At 34.6% G+C, this 14,511-nt stretch overlaps 1 protein-coding gene across 2 annotated transcripts; it reads left to right on the forward strand.

The window, feature by feature from the left end:
* The first annotated feature begins 1,125 nt into the window (after window positions 1-1,125).
* Window positions 1,126-13,644, forward strand: LOC128239884 (uncharacterized protein C7orf57 homolog). 2 transcript variants are annotated; one of them, XM_052956325.1, is made up of 9 exons: window positions 1,148-1,257; window positions 1,465-1,500; window positions 4,355-4,531; window positions 4,932-5,055; window positions 6,054-6,235; window positions 7,459-7,564; window positions 8,448-8,678; window positions 10,719-10,850; window positions 11,270-13,644. In XM_052956325.1, the coding sequence occupies exons 1-9, from the start codon at window positions 1,227-1,229 to the stop codon at window positions 11,319-11,321; spliced, it is 1,071 nt and encodes a 356-aa protein (XP_052812285.1). In that variant the 5' UTR covers window positions 1,148-1,226; the 3' UTR covers window positions 11,322-13,644. The 2 variants fall into 2 exon arrangements, with proteins under 2 accessions (XP_052812286.1, XP_052812285.1); XM_052956326.1 differs by lacking the exon at window positions 1,465-1,500 and having other exon boundaries at window positions 1,126-1,257.
* Window positions 13,645-14,511: the final 867 nt, after the last annotated feature.

Raw genomic sequence — 14,511 nt, forward strand, 5'->3', positions numbered from 1 at the left:
TGACTATTTGATAATCGAATGACTATATATATATATATATCATTGTGAACATGTTTTATACTTATGTTGTATACGTGTATGTATTGTATATAATTTATTTAAAGAACTCTTTTAAGAAGACAACATCGAAAAGGGGGCGTTTTAGAGTCCTTAAATAAATCATTATTGTGTATTTAGATTAAAATTTAACAATACGTGTTAACATAAGATTGGTTTAGTAAAACGGCGATTTTAAAAACGTTATACCATTTGTAAGAACTCTTATATGTCCTATTGATTTTCGTTGTTAAATTGCATCACATTTCCATTACAAGATCGAAGTTCGATGACAAAATGATACAGACATGAGGGTACCATCAAACTATCAAATCGGTTTCAAGCGTTATACATTTTTCCTAGAAAAATATTCCAGGATAGCATGCCCCCGGACTCATTCCCCTAGAAAACTGGGCCTTCCAATCAAATCCACTCTAGCAACACCCTAGGCATTATTTTTCTTCCAAATAAACTTCATGCCTCAATTTGAGTAGCCTCGAAATTGAACTATACATGCGTCGTGGAGGTTACGAAATGACCAGATCCCCGTCGTTGCGAGGACAAGCATGTGCACATTAAACTTTAAATCTACAGTTAAAGGTTAAATTTACTGTAATAGTCTAAACAATAATATCCTGCAGCCCGGACTTGAAGCCCTCGATGGTATTTGGCTGAAGTCACTACATCTGGGAACGAGTTCCATAATCGTATGGTGCTAGGAAGGAAGGAGGCTTGATGTATCAGGAGCCTTGAATGCGGGACCAGGAATGTCATGCTATGACACCTCAGTAGACCGTGAAATGTAGGGGCGTAGCTAGGCCTAAAAAACATGTAGGCCCAATTGTCCTATGTTAATTATTGTATAACAATTCATCAATAAACATATGTACACTAGTCCAAATAATTGAGCGTTGACGGATTTTTTTACGATTTCTGATATGACAAATCCTTCATTTATTGGAAGAATCCCGTATAACACGTCAATTATGTTAAACTACAAACATGTGTTGCTATAATTATCATGTCGTGGGATAGACAAACAAATATTTTTAAACGTCTTTACTAATGGTTGTGTGTGGCCTAAAAATCAAACGAGCTCTACCCTCAACACCGTTTCGTTGGTTACGGAGAAACACCTGCTAAAGTTGTTTACATGATTTTCGCTTCAATTTTACAATAATTGTTAAAAAATGACCACAAATCAGAACGTTAACGAAGCTGGTAAGTTGTATTTTCATATCTAGCACAGTAGGGCACGTAAGTTATGATCAAATATCGTCAAAAATGCCATGTTTTATAGAACTTTATGCATGATTCGGATATTTCTTTCGGATGAAAATAAAATTGAATTGAGTTATTCAATAATTTATAAATTAAATAAGATTGGCTTTACTGTAAGGGTTATATGATATTTTTATTCTTATTTAGAAGGTTACACGTCTGATGAGGATAATAATTGTCCAGGTTTGTTTTGCACATATCATCACATATTCGATGGAGATCTAGGTCAACTGTTATTGACTCTGAACAATAACATCTTTTTGAATTGCATGCATTATAAATAATTTCATCATCATTTTTAATGATGATTTTCTTGAGGAAAGTCCTCTTTTCTATTCATCTGAAGTTCTGGCTGAGTTACGATATATGCCGTGAAGTTTACGATGTTTAAGATGATGCTATTGGTGAAGCCTACAAAATAAATTAACTTTATGATGAAACATCTCACACCTAATTTGCATTAAATTGTATATTCATAACATGTATTGGACGAATGGTATACGATCAATGAGAGACAAAAAAGAAATTGTGAGATGAATAGGCATAGATAAACTATATGTAGGGGTTAGACTCGCAGACCCGGGCCTCTGTCACAAGGGTTTAGACTCGCAGACCCTGGCTTCTGTCACAAGGGTTTAGACTCGCAGACCCGGGCCTCTGTCACAAGGGTTTAGACTCGCAGACCCGGGCCCCTGTCACAAGGGTTTAGACTCGCAGACCCTGGCCTCTGTCACAAGGGTTTAGACTCGCAGCCCCGGGCCTCTGTCACAAGGGTTTAGACTCGCAGACCCTGGCCTCTGTCACAAGGGTTTAGACTCGCAGACCCTGGCTTCTGTCACAAGGGTTTAGACACGCAGACCCGGGCCTCTGTCACAAGGGTTTAGACTCGGAGACTCTGGCCTCTGTCACAAGGGTTTAGACTCGCAGACCCTGGCCTCTGTCACAAGGGTTAAGACTCGCAGACCCGGGCCTCTGTCACAAGGGTTTAGACTCGCAGACCCGGGCCTCTGTCAAAAGGGTTTAGACTCGCAGACCCTGGCCTCTGTCACAAGGGTTTAGACTCGCAGACCCGGGCCTCTGTCACAAGGGTTTAGACTCGCAGACCCTGGCCTCTGTCACAAGGGTTTAGACTCACAGACCCTGGCCTCTGTGACAAGGATTTAGACTCGCAGACCCGGGCTTCTGTCACAAGGGTTTAGACTCGCAGACCCGGGCCTCTGTCACAAGGGTTTAGACTCGCAGACCCTGGCTTCTGTCACAAGGGTTTAGACTCGCAGACCCTGGCCTCTGTCACAAGGGTTTAGACTCGCAGATCCGGGCCTCTGTCACAAGGGTTTAGACTCGCAGCCCCGGGCCTCTGTCACAAGGGTTTAGACTCGCAGCCCCGGGCCTCTGTCACAAGGGTTTAGACTCGCAGCCCCGGGCCTCTGTCACAAGGGTTTAGACTCGCAGCCCCGGGCCTCTGTCACAAGGGTTTAGACTCGCACACCCTGGCTTCTGTCACAAGGGTTTAGACTCGCAGACCCTGGCTTCTGTCACAAGGGTTTAGACTCGCAGATCCTGGCCTCTGTCACAAGGGTTTAGACTCGCAGATCCTGGCCCCTGTCACAAGGGTTTAGACTCGCAGATCCTGGCCTCTGTCACAAGGGTTTAGACTCGCAGACCCGGGCCCCTGTCACATGGGTTTAGACTCGCAGACCCCGGCCTCTGTCACAAGGGTTTAGACTTGCAACCCGCGGGCCTCTGTCAAAAGGGTTTAGTCTCACAGACTTGGGTCTCATGTTTGTTTTTTGTTTGATTCATATCTATAATTACCTTATTTTCCCTTTTTCAATTCTTTGCTTATCTCTTCTAGCACCTCAGGGTAAGGTACTGGTCACAGTTCCAACTGGTGATGAACTGGTGTATTTCTGTGCTTTGTGGCTTGCTAGCTATTGTCATGTCCCTTTTTGCAGGTTACAATTTGTATGTGTAAGTAACTATGTTTTGATGATACCATTAAGGAGCTAGATCTAATAATAACCATGATATATTTAAAGATTATGACATAAATATTCATTTTTATAGGTTTAAAGCATTAAAATAATGTCACTTATTAATATGTGACTTATATTTCAAAGCCAGTATTAACTGATTATGCAAATTTCATAAGGCCGATTGTTCAGAACTATGTTAACGCTTTAGTTGTATACTTTAAAATGTGAACTATATTATGATTTGCTAATATTTAAAAAAAAAATAAAAAAATCTTAACATGGCTGGAGTTAATCTGAACAATCTGCCCACTGAGTACACAGTTTTTAATTAGGTGTGTGCAAAATAAAGGCTGATTGTATGCTAGATTATATAAGATTTGTAAGTTAACAGTGATGACATAAATTGATGTTAATCATGTTGTTAATTTTATCACAGTTCTGAAAATCAGCCCATTGCGAGTATATACCCCAGTAGTTCTAAAATAAGTTTGTGCAAAATATATGTAGACTGATTATATGCTAGATTATATACCATATATATATATATCATATGGGTATTGGTTTTAAAATATTTCTAGTCTGTTTGATATGGGAGATGCAAAACATATTGTAGCAGTTGTAGTTGCTGTTACCTACAAAGAAATCATATATAAGACTTTATGAGCCAGTTTTCTATCAGCATAAATGTGAAAACTTTAGCAAAAATGAGCCAGTGACATGCTATCTGATAGCATGTCACTGGCTCATTTTTGCTATAGTATCAACATATAGTGAGAAAGTGCTAAGGTGAATGTACAGCTGCTCTTAATGACATGCATAAAATTAGCGATAATTTCAAATTTCATATTGTATTTCAAAAACGCTATGATTGCCTGTGTATGAGGTACAATGCTTTACAAAAGACTTGAAGAGGACTTCTAAGTGTATTATTTTGATAACATTAATAGTTCAAATAACATTTTAAGTTTACAGAGCGTTTTTAGCCTTTAGACAGATATATGATAAGATCATTAATTTAGGGTTTAAAAATTCAAATATTAGAATGCCTTTTTGTTGTTCAGGATGGTTTTACCATGCTCCTGCCCGCAGAAGATCCCTCGAGCCCGTTGGATACCCTGCCATGTCCCAGATCCCGGGCTTAGCAGAAGATGAAGGCCCTCCTGAGGAACCACCCAGATCTCTCTTCCGGGAAACAGACACAAAATATGTGCGCCTGGCAAAACAGGGCGGACGACAGAGTAAGTGTGCTTGTGAAGGGGTGTGTGCATGAATTCTAATAGTGTCCTTTTATACACAGGCCTGACAAGGAATGTAACATGCTGCAATTGTTAAGTAACATTTTGAGATCAATGGTTAACTTAAATGTTTGTTACCCCAAGTTCCCTACTGCTTTCCGCACATTGAACCGGAATTCAGAACTCCGAAGGGAGTCTTAGATGACCACGGAAAAGTGACATGTTGTTTTTCAGACAATGATGCTTTTTGTTAAAAAAATGAAAATGTAATGGCAGTTATTGTTTTAGATCACATGACCATGAACGGTACCCCTTGTATATTACGCTAGAACTACCTGTAAGATACCACAAAAGATTACAGAATTATTTTATGTGCAAAAACTAATTATGTCATCATATTCAGATCTCCTGATGATGAAGGAAAACTCTGGAGAGAAGAAGCCCGCTGCTTACTATCCCAGGAACGAGTGGTTCTACTTGGCAGACAATGCTATGGAAGATGAAGCGGAGAAAAAGAAAAATGAAATGTACATGGAAATTTTGTTTCATAACAATTTGAGTACAAAGGCTAACTTAGATTAAAGGTTGCAATAATGTCAGACTTTGTGTCATTGACAGTGGAGGTTTCATTCATAAACTTTCAACTTGGTAACTCAAATGGTATAAATGATATATAACATGAAACTAGGTACCCATTTCTGCAGTTATGACACTTTGGTTGAAATATGACTGGCAACATTTCTATTATCCTGGGTAATAGATTCCATTACTATGGCTTATAATAACCCCACTATATGTCCCCTTGTCCATCTGATAAAATATGATGAGTATTGACATCAGATTGTGGTGTTCCTGTTTCTCATAGATTAATGATATTTCATGGAAATAAAACATTATAGCAATGTTTAAAGAACACCAATGCTTGTGTAGGGGATCTTAGATAAAAAAATAGGGCATACTTCAACAATAAGTAATTTCAGAGTTAGAGTGTAAAAGGTTCATTAATGTTTTAGAATTATGGACTAAGTTAAGGAGTTTATTATGATGACATCTAAACAAAGGCTTTGACATAATTATACCTGAAAAAAAATCTACAAGCTTGTTTTTGAGGTTTTGTAAGAGCATTGGTGTTGTCATAGTGTCATCATGGTGTTGTCATAGTGTCATCATAGTGTCATCATGGTGTTGTCATGGTGTCATCATAGTGTCATCATAGTGTCATCATGGTGTTGTCATAGTGTCATCATGGTGTCGTTATGGTTTTGTCATGGTGTCATCATTGGTGCTGGCAGGGTTTATTTTTCAATAACTTAAAACATTGGCCATAACTCATAAAATGATCAAGATATGGGAATGAAACTTAAATGGTACACATGTTGCCATTGATATAATGCACATTGGGAAGCAAGGCCGACACTCTGGCTTTGTAGAATTATACCTTATTTTCGATTCTAAAATAACAAACCAGAGCTCTTTTTTCATTTCTATGTATCACTCTTAATGTAGTAAATGTTGATTATTGTAGTGAGTACGACTTCTTACGACCGGAATACATGGTCCATGAAGCCTACAAGCAGGAACCAGGACATTTGTATGAGCGACCTGCCCGGGGACCGATTAGCCATGACAAACTCTCTGTGTTTGAGAGAGATGGAGGGAAGCGTGTAACAGACAAGACCGTCAGGCTTCCTGAAGTCAGAAAGCCAGGTACATTATATAATAATATCTAAATGTATACAATTGAGTTGTCAAATAAGTTGTTTTAATACTATTTGTTGAAGTAGTAAATGGACAAATTTAATAGTTTGATTATAAAGTTTATTGACAAAGATATTTTATAGCGGTAGCGGCCTCCTGAAGTGCACCACAATTATAATCAGGGAACTTGTGCATCTTTCTGTGAGAACTATGTACATTTTATACACCATTTCCATTAGATGTAAAAGAAAAACATCACATTAATTCCCTTGTACAGCATCATGGCCAGGACACTAGTTGTAGTATTCTATAGTTTGTGTAATGTTCTCTTTTAAAAGACATTTGAGATTTTAAGAAAATTGTCTTCGTAAAATCACCTTGAACAACTTTTTATTTTGTAAAATAAAATTTAATCAAGTTATTTGGCTAAATTCTGTATGATATTTATTATAATATATATCATATAACATCTAAGACATTGCTGAAATTAAGACTGCTGAAATTGGGGCCTTGTGTGTTTCTTGCTGGTTTGTCTATTTGGGTTCAGATCCTGGAGCGAGACGTTGCAAAAGCTTTACACTTTCTTCTCAAACACTTTCTCTGGTCTGAGAAACCATTATACTTTTAATCATTTTTCTCATGTTTATTTTGTTTATATATATGTTATCATTATATTTGCTTGCTCATGAATGCATTATGATTGTATGTTTTCACATGTAGAAAGTTTTTAAATGAATATTGTTTAAACCAAGACCCATTGAACGTTCGTAATAGGTTTTAGCTGTGTGGCTTTCAGCTCTAGTTTGATGGCATTTCAGCTTTAACAAGGGCATGTTGATTGATAAGCATTCATCTTTCAATGGTCGAAATTAATACAGGCCAACAAGTCCTGCACTGGTAAAATGTCTTCCGGGCTTGCTCATGTTCTGAATTTTATATAGCAGGGCTTGTTCAATAATTTGATGCCAAGTAATAAAAAGAATTCGGGCTTGTACTTCTAAAAATCTAATTTCGATGACTGATCTTTACCATTAGCTCACCTTCTTCCTTTTATTTGTAGCATAAATTATCTCTTCTTCAGGGTATAGGGTAAGAATTGGAAAACCACTTAACGTGCCCAAACAATAATCCTAAGTTAGCTGACACAGAACCCAGCAAAATGACCAAGGGCTAAGCCTATTTATAACTAATTTAGATGACATTACATAAAACATAAATTATCTCTTTTTCAGGGTATGGTGTAAGAAGTGGAAAACCACTTCGCATGCCCAAACACAAACCCCAGTCAGCTGACACAGAGCCCGGTAGAGGACCCAAGCCCCTTAGGTACCTGCCCATGTAAGTATAGCAACAAAATATAGCCACAACCTTTGTCTTTCCTCATTACTCTCTAAGCTTAGATTCATTATCATTTTGTTTATATTTATTTATTCACATTTAGCATTTTGAGGAATGCAAAATAAACAAAAAGCTGACATTATTAATCAAAGGTCAAGGAACTTATACTATAAATACCTGTATATTTATATTGATATATTCTTTCATATAGGAAACAGACAAGGTATACTACATGTATATAGTAAACGTTAAGCCATGTACATGTCATTTGTAGTGAGCAGTTAACAAAATATGTGTCTAAAAAGCTTTTTACCACTAATAATGCTTGAATTCAATATATTTTCCTTTACGTGTTTAAAAAGTATAACATTCAGAAAAAAAGAGAGAATTGTATCAACATTTGTCTGGAAATGTTGAATGCATGGTTAATTTGAATGCTTTACTGACTAACTAATAAACTAGTGGCATTTGTCCTTTTTGCCTATTTTTTTTTTGAATGAAAAATCTGAAGGTATATTGATAGTCTTGGCGCCTCACTGTCATCCAGGTCTTGGACATCAAGCTCAAAAGAAGTTCAAACTGTAAACTTTACTGTGTTGCAAGACCATTCATATGTATTTGTTGCACATCACAGAATTCGGGGCCCAAGTTTAATTTAATAAAAATTAGTTATTTACATTTTATAATACTCTGCAACAGTCAAAATATTCTTCCTGCTCATAAAGTCTGTGATGTGACAAATTTGTTGATAATCAAGGATGTCAGTCATATATAATAAAAGAAATATTATGAAAATACTTAAAAGCACATTCTTAGATAAAATTAGTCAATTGACAATTTAGTTTTGCACTGTATAATTAAACTTGCACGCAATTAACTTTAGGCCAGGTTCTGCAAACAACAAAGAAAAACCAAAAATGAGCAAAATTATTGGCTACGCATATGAACGTGAATGGCAGGACGAACATAGAAAATGGCAGGATAAACAGGAAACCGGGAAATATCGGCACCAGCAGATGACGAATATCAGACAAGTTCCTGAGGGTTTTGTGCAATCTGAGTATAACATGAGCTTTGGTAAACCCACCGCAGTGATACACACAGAAGTTAACAGGTATTATAAATATAATGGAGGAATGAAAGTGTTAAAAATTTATCGTGAAGATAATGTCATTGCCTTGTGTCAGCGGTGGTGTCCACAGAGGCAGCATGCAACCAGTGGAAAATAATTGTTATTAAAAACCACAACCCTTAGAACACATAACCAATGAAAATACCACATGTTCCTGAGATGATTTGAATAATTTTATGAGGTTGTTTCTTTTGCATTTAGCCCTAAATTAAAATTGTCCATATTACTTACTTGAATCCCAAGTTATGAAAGTTTTAAGTGTTTTAGATAATTTGCTTTTTTCATGTGTTTATAATATCATATTATTTTGCATATGAACATACTGAACGTTCAGCATGTCTGAAATAATTGATATGACCTGTTCATTTCTGTATTGCGGAAACTGAATGGTTTAGAGGAAATTTATTAAATTTTAACAGCTAAAAGAAGAAAACAGGTAGTGTTCATCACATAATGATATAGTGAAAGAGAATGTCATCTTGTATTGCATGTTGAAAATAAAAATAAATATTGTTGTTAATATATAGGTTTGCTAGCACAGTGTAGATACGTGTATATAGCACCATACGTTATTGAGTAGTGATTTTTTACTCTAAAAAATGATTGTGGTCAACATGCACCATTGTGTTAAATATTCAGTCAGCTACAATAAAAGCAACGTTTCGGATAAATGCTGTAGCATTATAAATAGGTCGTACTAAATCGATTCTATGCTTTAATAGTGTAAGGTTCCATTTTAAAAAACCTACAGAACCCAGCAGTCTCAAAAATTGCCTTAAAACACATCATCATCTTTAGTTTCTTAGACAATAAAGCTGAAATGATAAGTCATTTGTAGGTCCATATCTGTCAAAAAATTTAACTTTTCACAGTGCACACTATGTCTCATTTTATAATTATAGTTGATCCTTAGATCTGATTATTTGGGTCATTATTTTGAGCTTTCATAATGTTGTTTTTATAAGCCCATTTTATTAAACGAGGCGTATTATAGATTCATTGGCAATAGTTTTAAGTGTCCACTATATTGTAGGTACTGTAAATTGTGAAGTTTTTGTCCACTCATCACCAGACTTGGATAATATGTGTATGGTCCGAATATCTCAGCAAAGTTCAATAATTCCCATCTCTATCACTTCAGTATTATGGCCCCTGAATTGCTTATATTAAACAGACTTAAAAAGACACAGTCATTATTTTGCTGGTCATATTATGTGACAGTTGTGCCACTGTTGTTTACAATTTGAAAGACAAAAAACCCGCACACCCAATGGTGCTAAACTCTATAGAATCACTTTGTCCCAGACTTTTGTAGTTTATATAGTACTTTTTTATGCATGAACAATTGTACTATATTTATTATTGCAATTTATATCAGTGAATTGAAGCACTTGCATGTTATTTAAATTTCATATATATATCAATGAAGGTTTTCAAAGGAAGTTTAAAAATACATGTCTTTTTCAAAGAAAGTTATCACTTTGATGTAAAGTTAATCATAACAGGTATTATCATTACGGTAATATATAGATGATCTTACATTTATTATGATTTAATACGGGATTTATTAAACTTGTTTTCTATAATTGATAACAACCTTGGTGAGTTATTTTGCAACTTTAGCAAATTCAAAGTTTATTAAATTTCTTATTGAATGACTATGAATGTGAGATTCTTTGAATATCATCTATACGGTGTGTCAGTTTACAGCGCTAAAAGTCAATACAATTTTTGGATGATTATTTCATTAGTTATACATCAAAACTATATATTGACGTTATTTCATGATGGTTATGTGATTTATGAATATGACAAAGATGGGAATTATGTTGTGATAGTTTATTATGGGCTGATTTGAGGATAATTCTGTTTATCCAGAATCATTATTTAAATAATAATGAAAAATTAACTCACTTGATTTTCCTATGGCATCTGTATGTTCTCAATTTTTAATTATTTTTTTTAATTTAATATACTTATATTTTTCAATTCATTTACATTGTAAACTACTTGTGTTTTCAGGGAAGACTGTCAGCAATCATCCCGACCATCAGAAGGGAAGAGCGGGTATTCTGTACGCCAGACTGAAACTCAGAGATTACGTGAGGCCAAGCTTCAGAAATCCCCGGAGAAAGAGGTCTTCAAAATGACTAGGTAGGATAACATACTTAATACCGATTTTATGTTTGTTGATTCATATTTAATAGGATTCAAAGAAATTTATAATGAAAATATCAATGACAGATTTACATGAATAAAACAGGTATTGGGCCACAAGTCTTACCAAAATTAGTTAATGCTCTCTCCCAAGGTTGGTGTTTCATTGTAAACAAACCAGAGACTTGAAGGTTGGTTTTCTGCCATAAAGAACAGTCTACCATTGAATGACATTGATGTTTGCTTGATCTGAATTCCATACTCAATTGATACTGGCCCTTCTAAAACTGTAAGTCATCATACACATTACTTCAACGGTAAAGTTTCCTCAATGAAGTGATACTGTACATGCATGTGAAAATTGTGTAATAATATACTTCAGCATGTAAAAACGTTGATGTGTTTGTTTGTTATAGGTTTAAGAACATTCCCGCCAGGACTGAATCCCACAGACCCCAGGCGGTATAGGGTAGCCAAACCCCTGTGGTCAGTTCAGTATTAGGACATTCCACATGTATATAGTTAGTTAAAGACTGGCACCACAGCATTCAATATCGAAGATGGGAACCATTCAACACAGAAGATGGGAACCATTGCATATATTTATCGTTATAGGCGATGATATGGTCTATTTTTTCAACAGGCAAATAAGCTGACAAGGGTTGATTCCTACCCATTGCAGTATTAACTTTCCTTGTGCATATGAGGATAGTCAGGGACATAGACAATATTGATACCAATACATGCAATTTTGTAAATTACATCTGTTTAATTTACGCAACTTATCTCCCAAAATTAGTTTTACATCAGACTTTGATACCAAAAAAATGTGTTTGTGTAAATCATATACACCAAATTTATCTACCAAAAATACCTTGCAAGTATTTAACAAGTGCTCCACTGCTGTTGCTTTGTATATAAATATCTTCCAACCGTATCCTGATCTTATATTCTGAGGCTTAAATGATGGATTACATTTATTTATTGAGAGCCATGATTTATACAATCGTTAATTGAGGTAATGAATTAAAAATGAAAAACATTCTGTTTCACATTTCACCAAAAACATTAATCAACATCTCCATAGTTGCAATATTGATAAATTTATTGAAAAAAAAAAATTTTTTTAATGAGATGTCTCCTGTTCGTTTTTTGAGTGTTCAAGAAATGGAACTGATTCCATTTTAACAGGGTCACACTGTATGTTACTCATGTTTGTCATTTAATCCATTTTATTCTGAGACCCCTCCAGATAAGGTTCCCTGAATGTCTGGGCATTTTCCAATAACTGATGGGCCATCTAGCAGTCTCCCAAAAAATAAATAAATAAAGGTTAAGCATACATATATATATGTACTATTTAATTTTAGCATAATTATCAGTATTTAAGATTTTAGCTAAGTACTAACATTGTTTGATTATTTTTTTGTGTAAGGAAATGGACTCCAGAAATATTATTTTTGAAAAGTGGAGTTTGTCTTGGTGGTTAAAACATAACTGCAAATTTGTTATGGATATTACCTGATCTGTTGAAGATGCAAATGAGAACATTAGATTGTTTTGAGTTAGTGTGTTTCTTTATATATTTCATACAACACTGTTAAGCATAATGTCTTAGATGTATATATGTATTGTGATAAAGAATTGTGATAATTTATTGGTTTTAAACATTATATTTTAACAAATCTGTGTTTCGTTTTTATTTGTTGAAATGTTAAGATTGCATTACAATTTGTTTGTTACATTTATTCGTAGTTATTGTAATTGAATGACTTGAATTGAACTGATATGGGTTTTTTCAGATAGAATATTGTATTATGAACAACTTCTTTATTAGTTTTTCTGAAAGCTATGCTTTTTAAATTGTATATTAATATTCAGTATTATAACTGACTTGCTTTTTGGCTATAAAAGTTCCTATACAGTACGTATACATGGCATTTCTTCGTTAAATCTGAACTGAAGGTATCTTATACACAACTCCGCGAATCTAAGGTGCCTGGTGATCCCATACTGTGTAATAGTAACTCCACCAGCAACCCCAGTCATTGAGATTATAGTATAAATAACAAGGTCAGTGAGTGATGTAGCTGTTATGTAACTTGTTGCCAAGGGCAACATTCAATGAATAGTGAGCTGTATAAGAGGGTTGTGATTTATACACATGGTTTAATAGAATACACCCTATTCTCGTTGTTACTGATCTAATATGGTAGTGTAATGTGTAGATAAAACAATGGTACTATTTCAACTTTCGACTTTTGTGTACTGAAAAAGAAACTGTAAATATTTCCTGAAAACAATATAACAAACAGTGTTGTTTGGCAGTTATATATTTCAAAATATGTAATTTAACTTCAAATTCAGTAAAGTAAGAAAAATATTCAAACTGCCATAACTTTATGCGATGTTCTTTCAGAAAACTTTCACATGACACCTACATTGCATAGTGTCATGAGGCATGAACATCTTTACTGAATGTAAATGGAGCTGTCAAAGAACTTATTTGTAGGTCTGAATCCTTCTGTGCTGTTGAACACACATTATGTTTACAGGTTCTTGCCTTGTACTGTTTGAGGTATAATTGAAGACAGAAGTATTGGTGTCAATTGGTTCTATCTATATTTAGCATTATTACTTTTTTACCATTTTGTATTTTAATAGTAATGCTTCACAATGCAAGCATGTTAATTAGATTTTAACTTCAATGAAAGAATTGTTGAGTTTATACAATATATATTGATTTTATCATGAAATAACATGGATGATTTACTTTTAATAAATTATATTTGAAAAATGAATTGTTGATTCATTCTGTAACATTCTACGAGTATACAGTATTGAGTTTGGTTGAAGTTAGCTGAACAGTTTTTTGATTGGTCAATTTTTATCCAATAATAAATATTAACCAATCCAATCATTAAATTGTGCAAACGAGGCTTAAGATAATCCCAAGTTTTATACCATTGACTGCTGCTGATCACTTTGGCATGGCAGTATTGTATTCAGCTAACTTCAACCAAACCTAAGAAGTTTTATACAATTTGCTGCAAAAAGTTAAGTTTTAGAACGAAAAAAACACATTTACCAAAATCTTGATTAAGCAAGAAAATATGATTGGCCTGAGCCAAGTTATTCAAATGAGGATGATCTCAGTCAAGATGTCTATCTAATACATCTGGGAGTTTAATTATATGGATCTACCTGCAAATGTAAATGATGCTTTCTTTACAACGTTCATTGTTATAATCTGCTGTCAACGGCATCACAAGAGATAATATTTTGTTTCCAACGATTTTTTTCCTGCTAAGTGAAGTACATTTTATCCATAAGTCGGTACATTCAGCATTTTAGTAACACAAGCTGTGCAGAGCTTTTTAGTCCGACTATAATGTACATTTCTATGACATTAAACATCCTCAAAAAAATTAAAAGTAAGGATTAAGTCAAATAGATTTCCGAATAATGCTGCTATCAAATAGTTTCAACTAGCATCGTGGGCATTGTAAAAGCATTAATATATATATATATATATATATATATATATATTAATGTACGAATCTAAATAATAGTTTCAGACTTAATAAGTTTTGAACAGTTTAATAACAAGTAGAATTGACATATACAACGTAAGCAGCTTGCAATTGGTAAACAAATC

Source organism: Mya arenaria, chromosome 7 (genome assembly GCF_026914265.1).
Source record: "Mya arenaria isolate MELC-2E11 chromosome 7, ASM2691426v1".
NCBI classification, from domain to species: Eukaryota; Metazoa; Mollusca; class Bivalvia; order Myida; family Myidae; genus Mya; species Mya arenaria.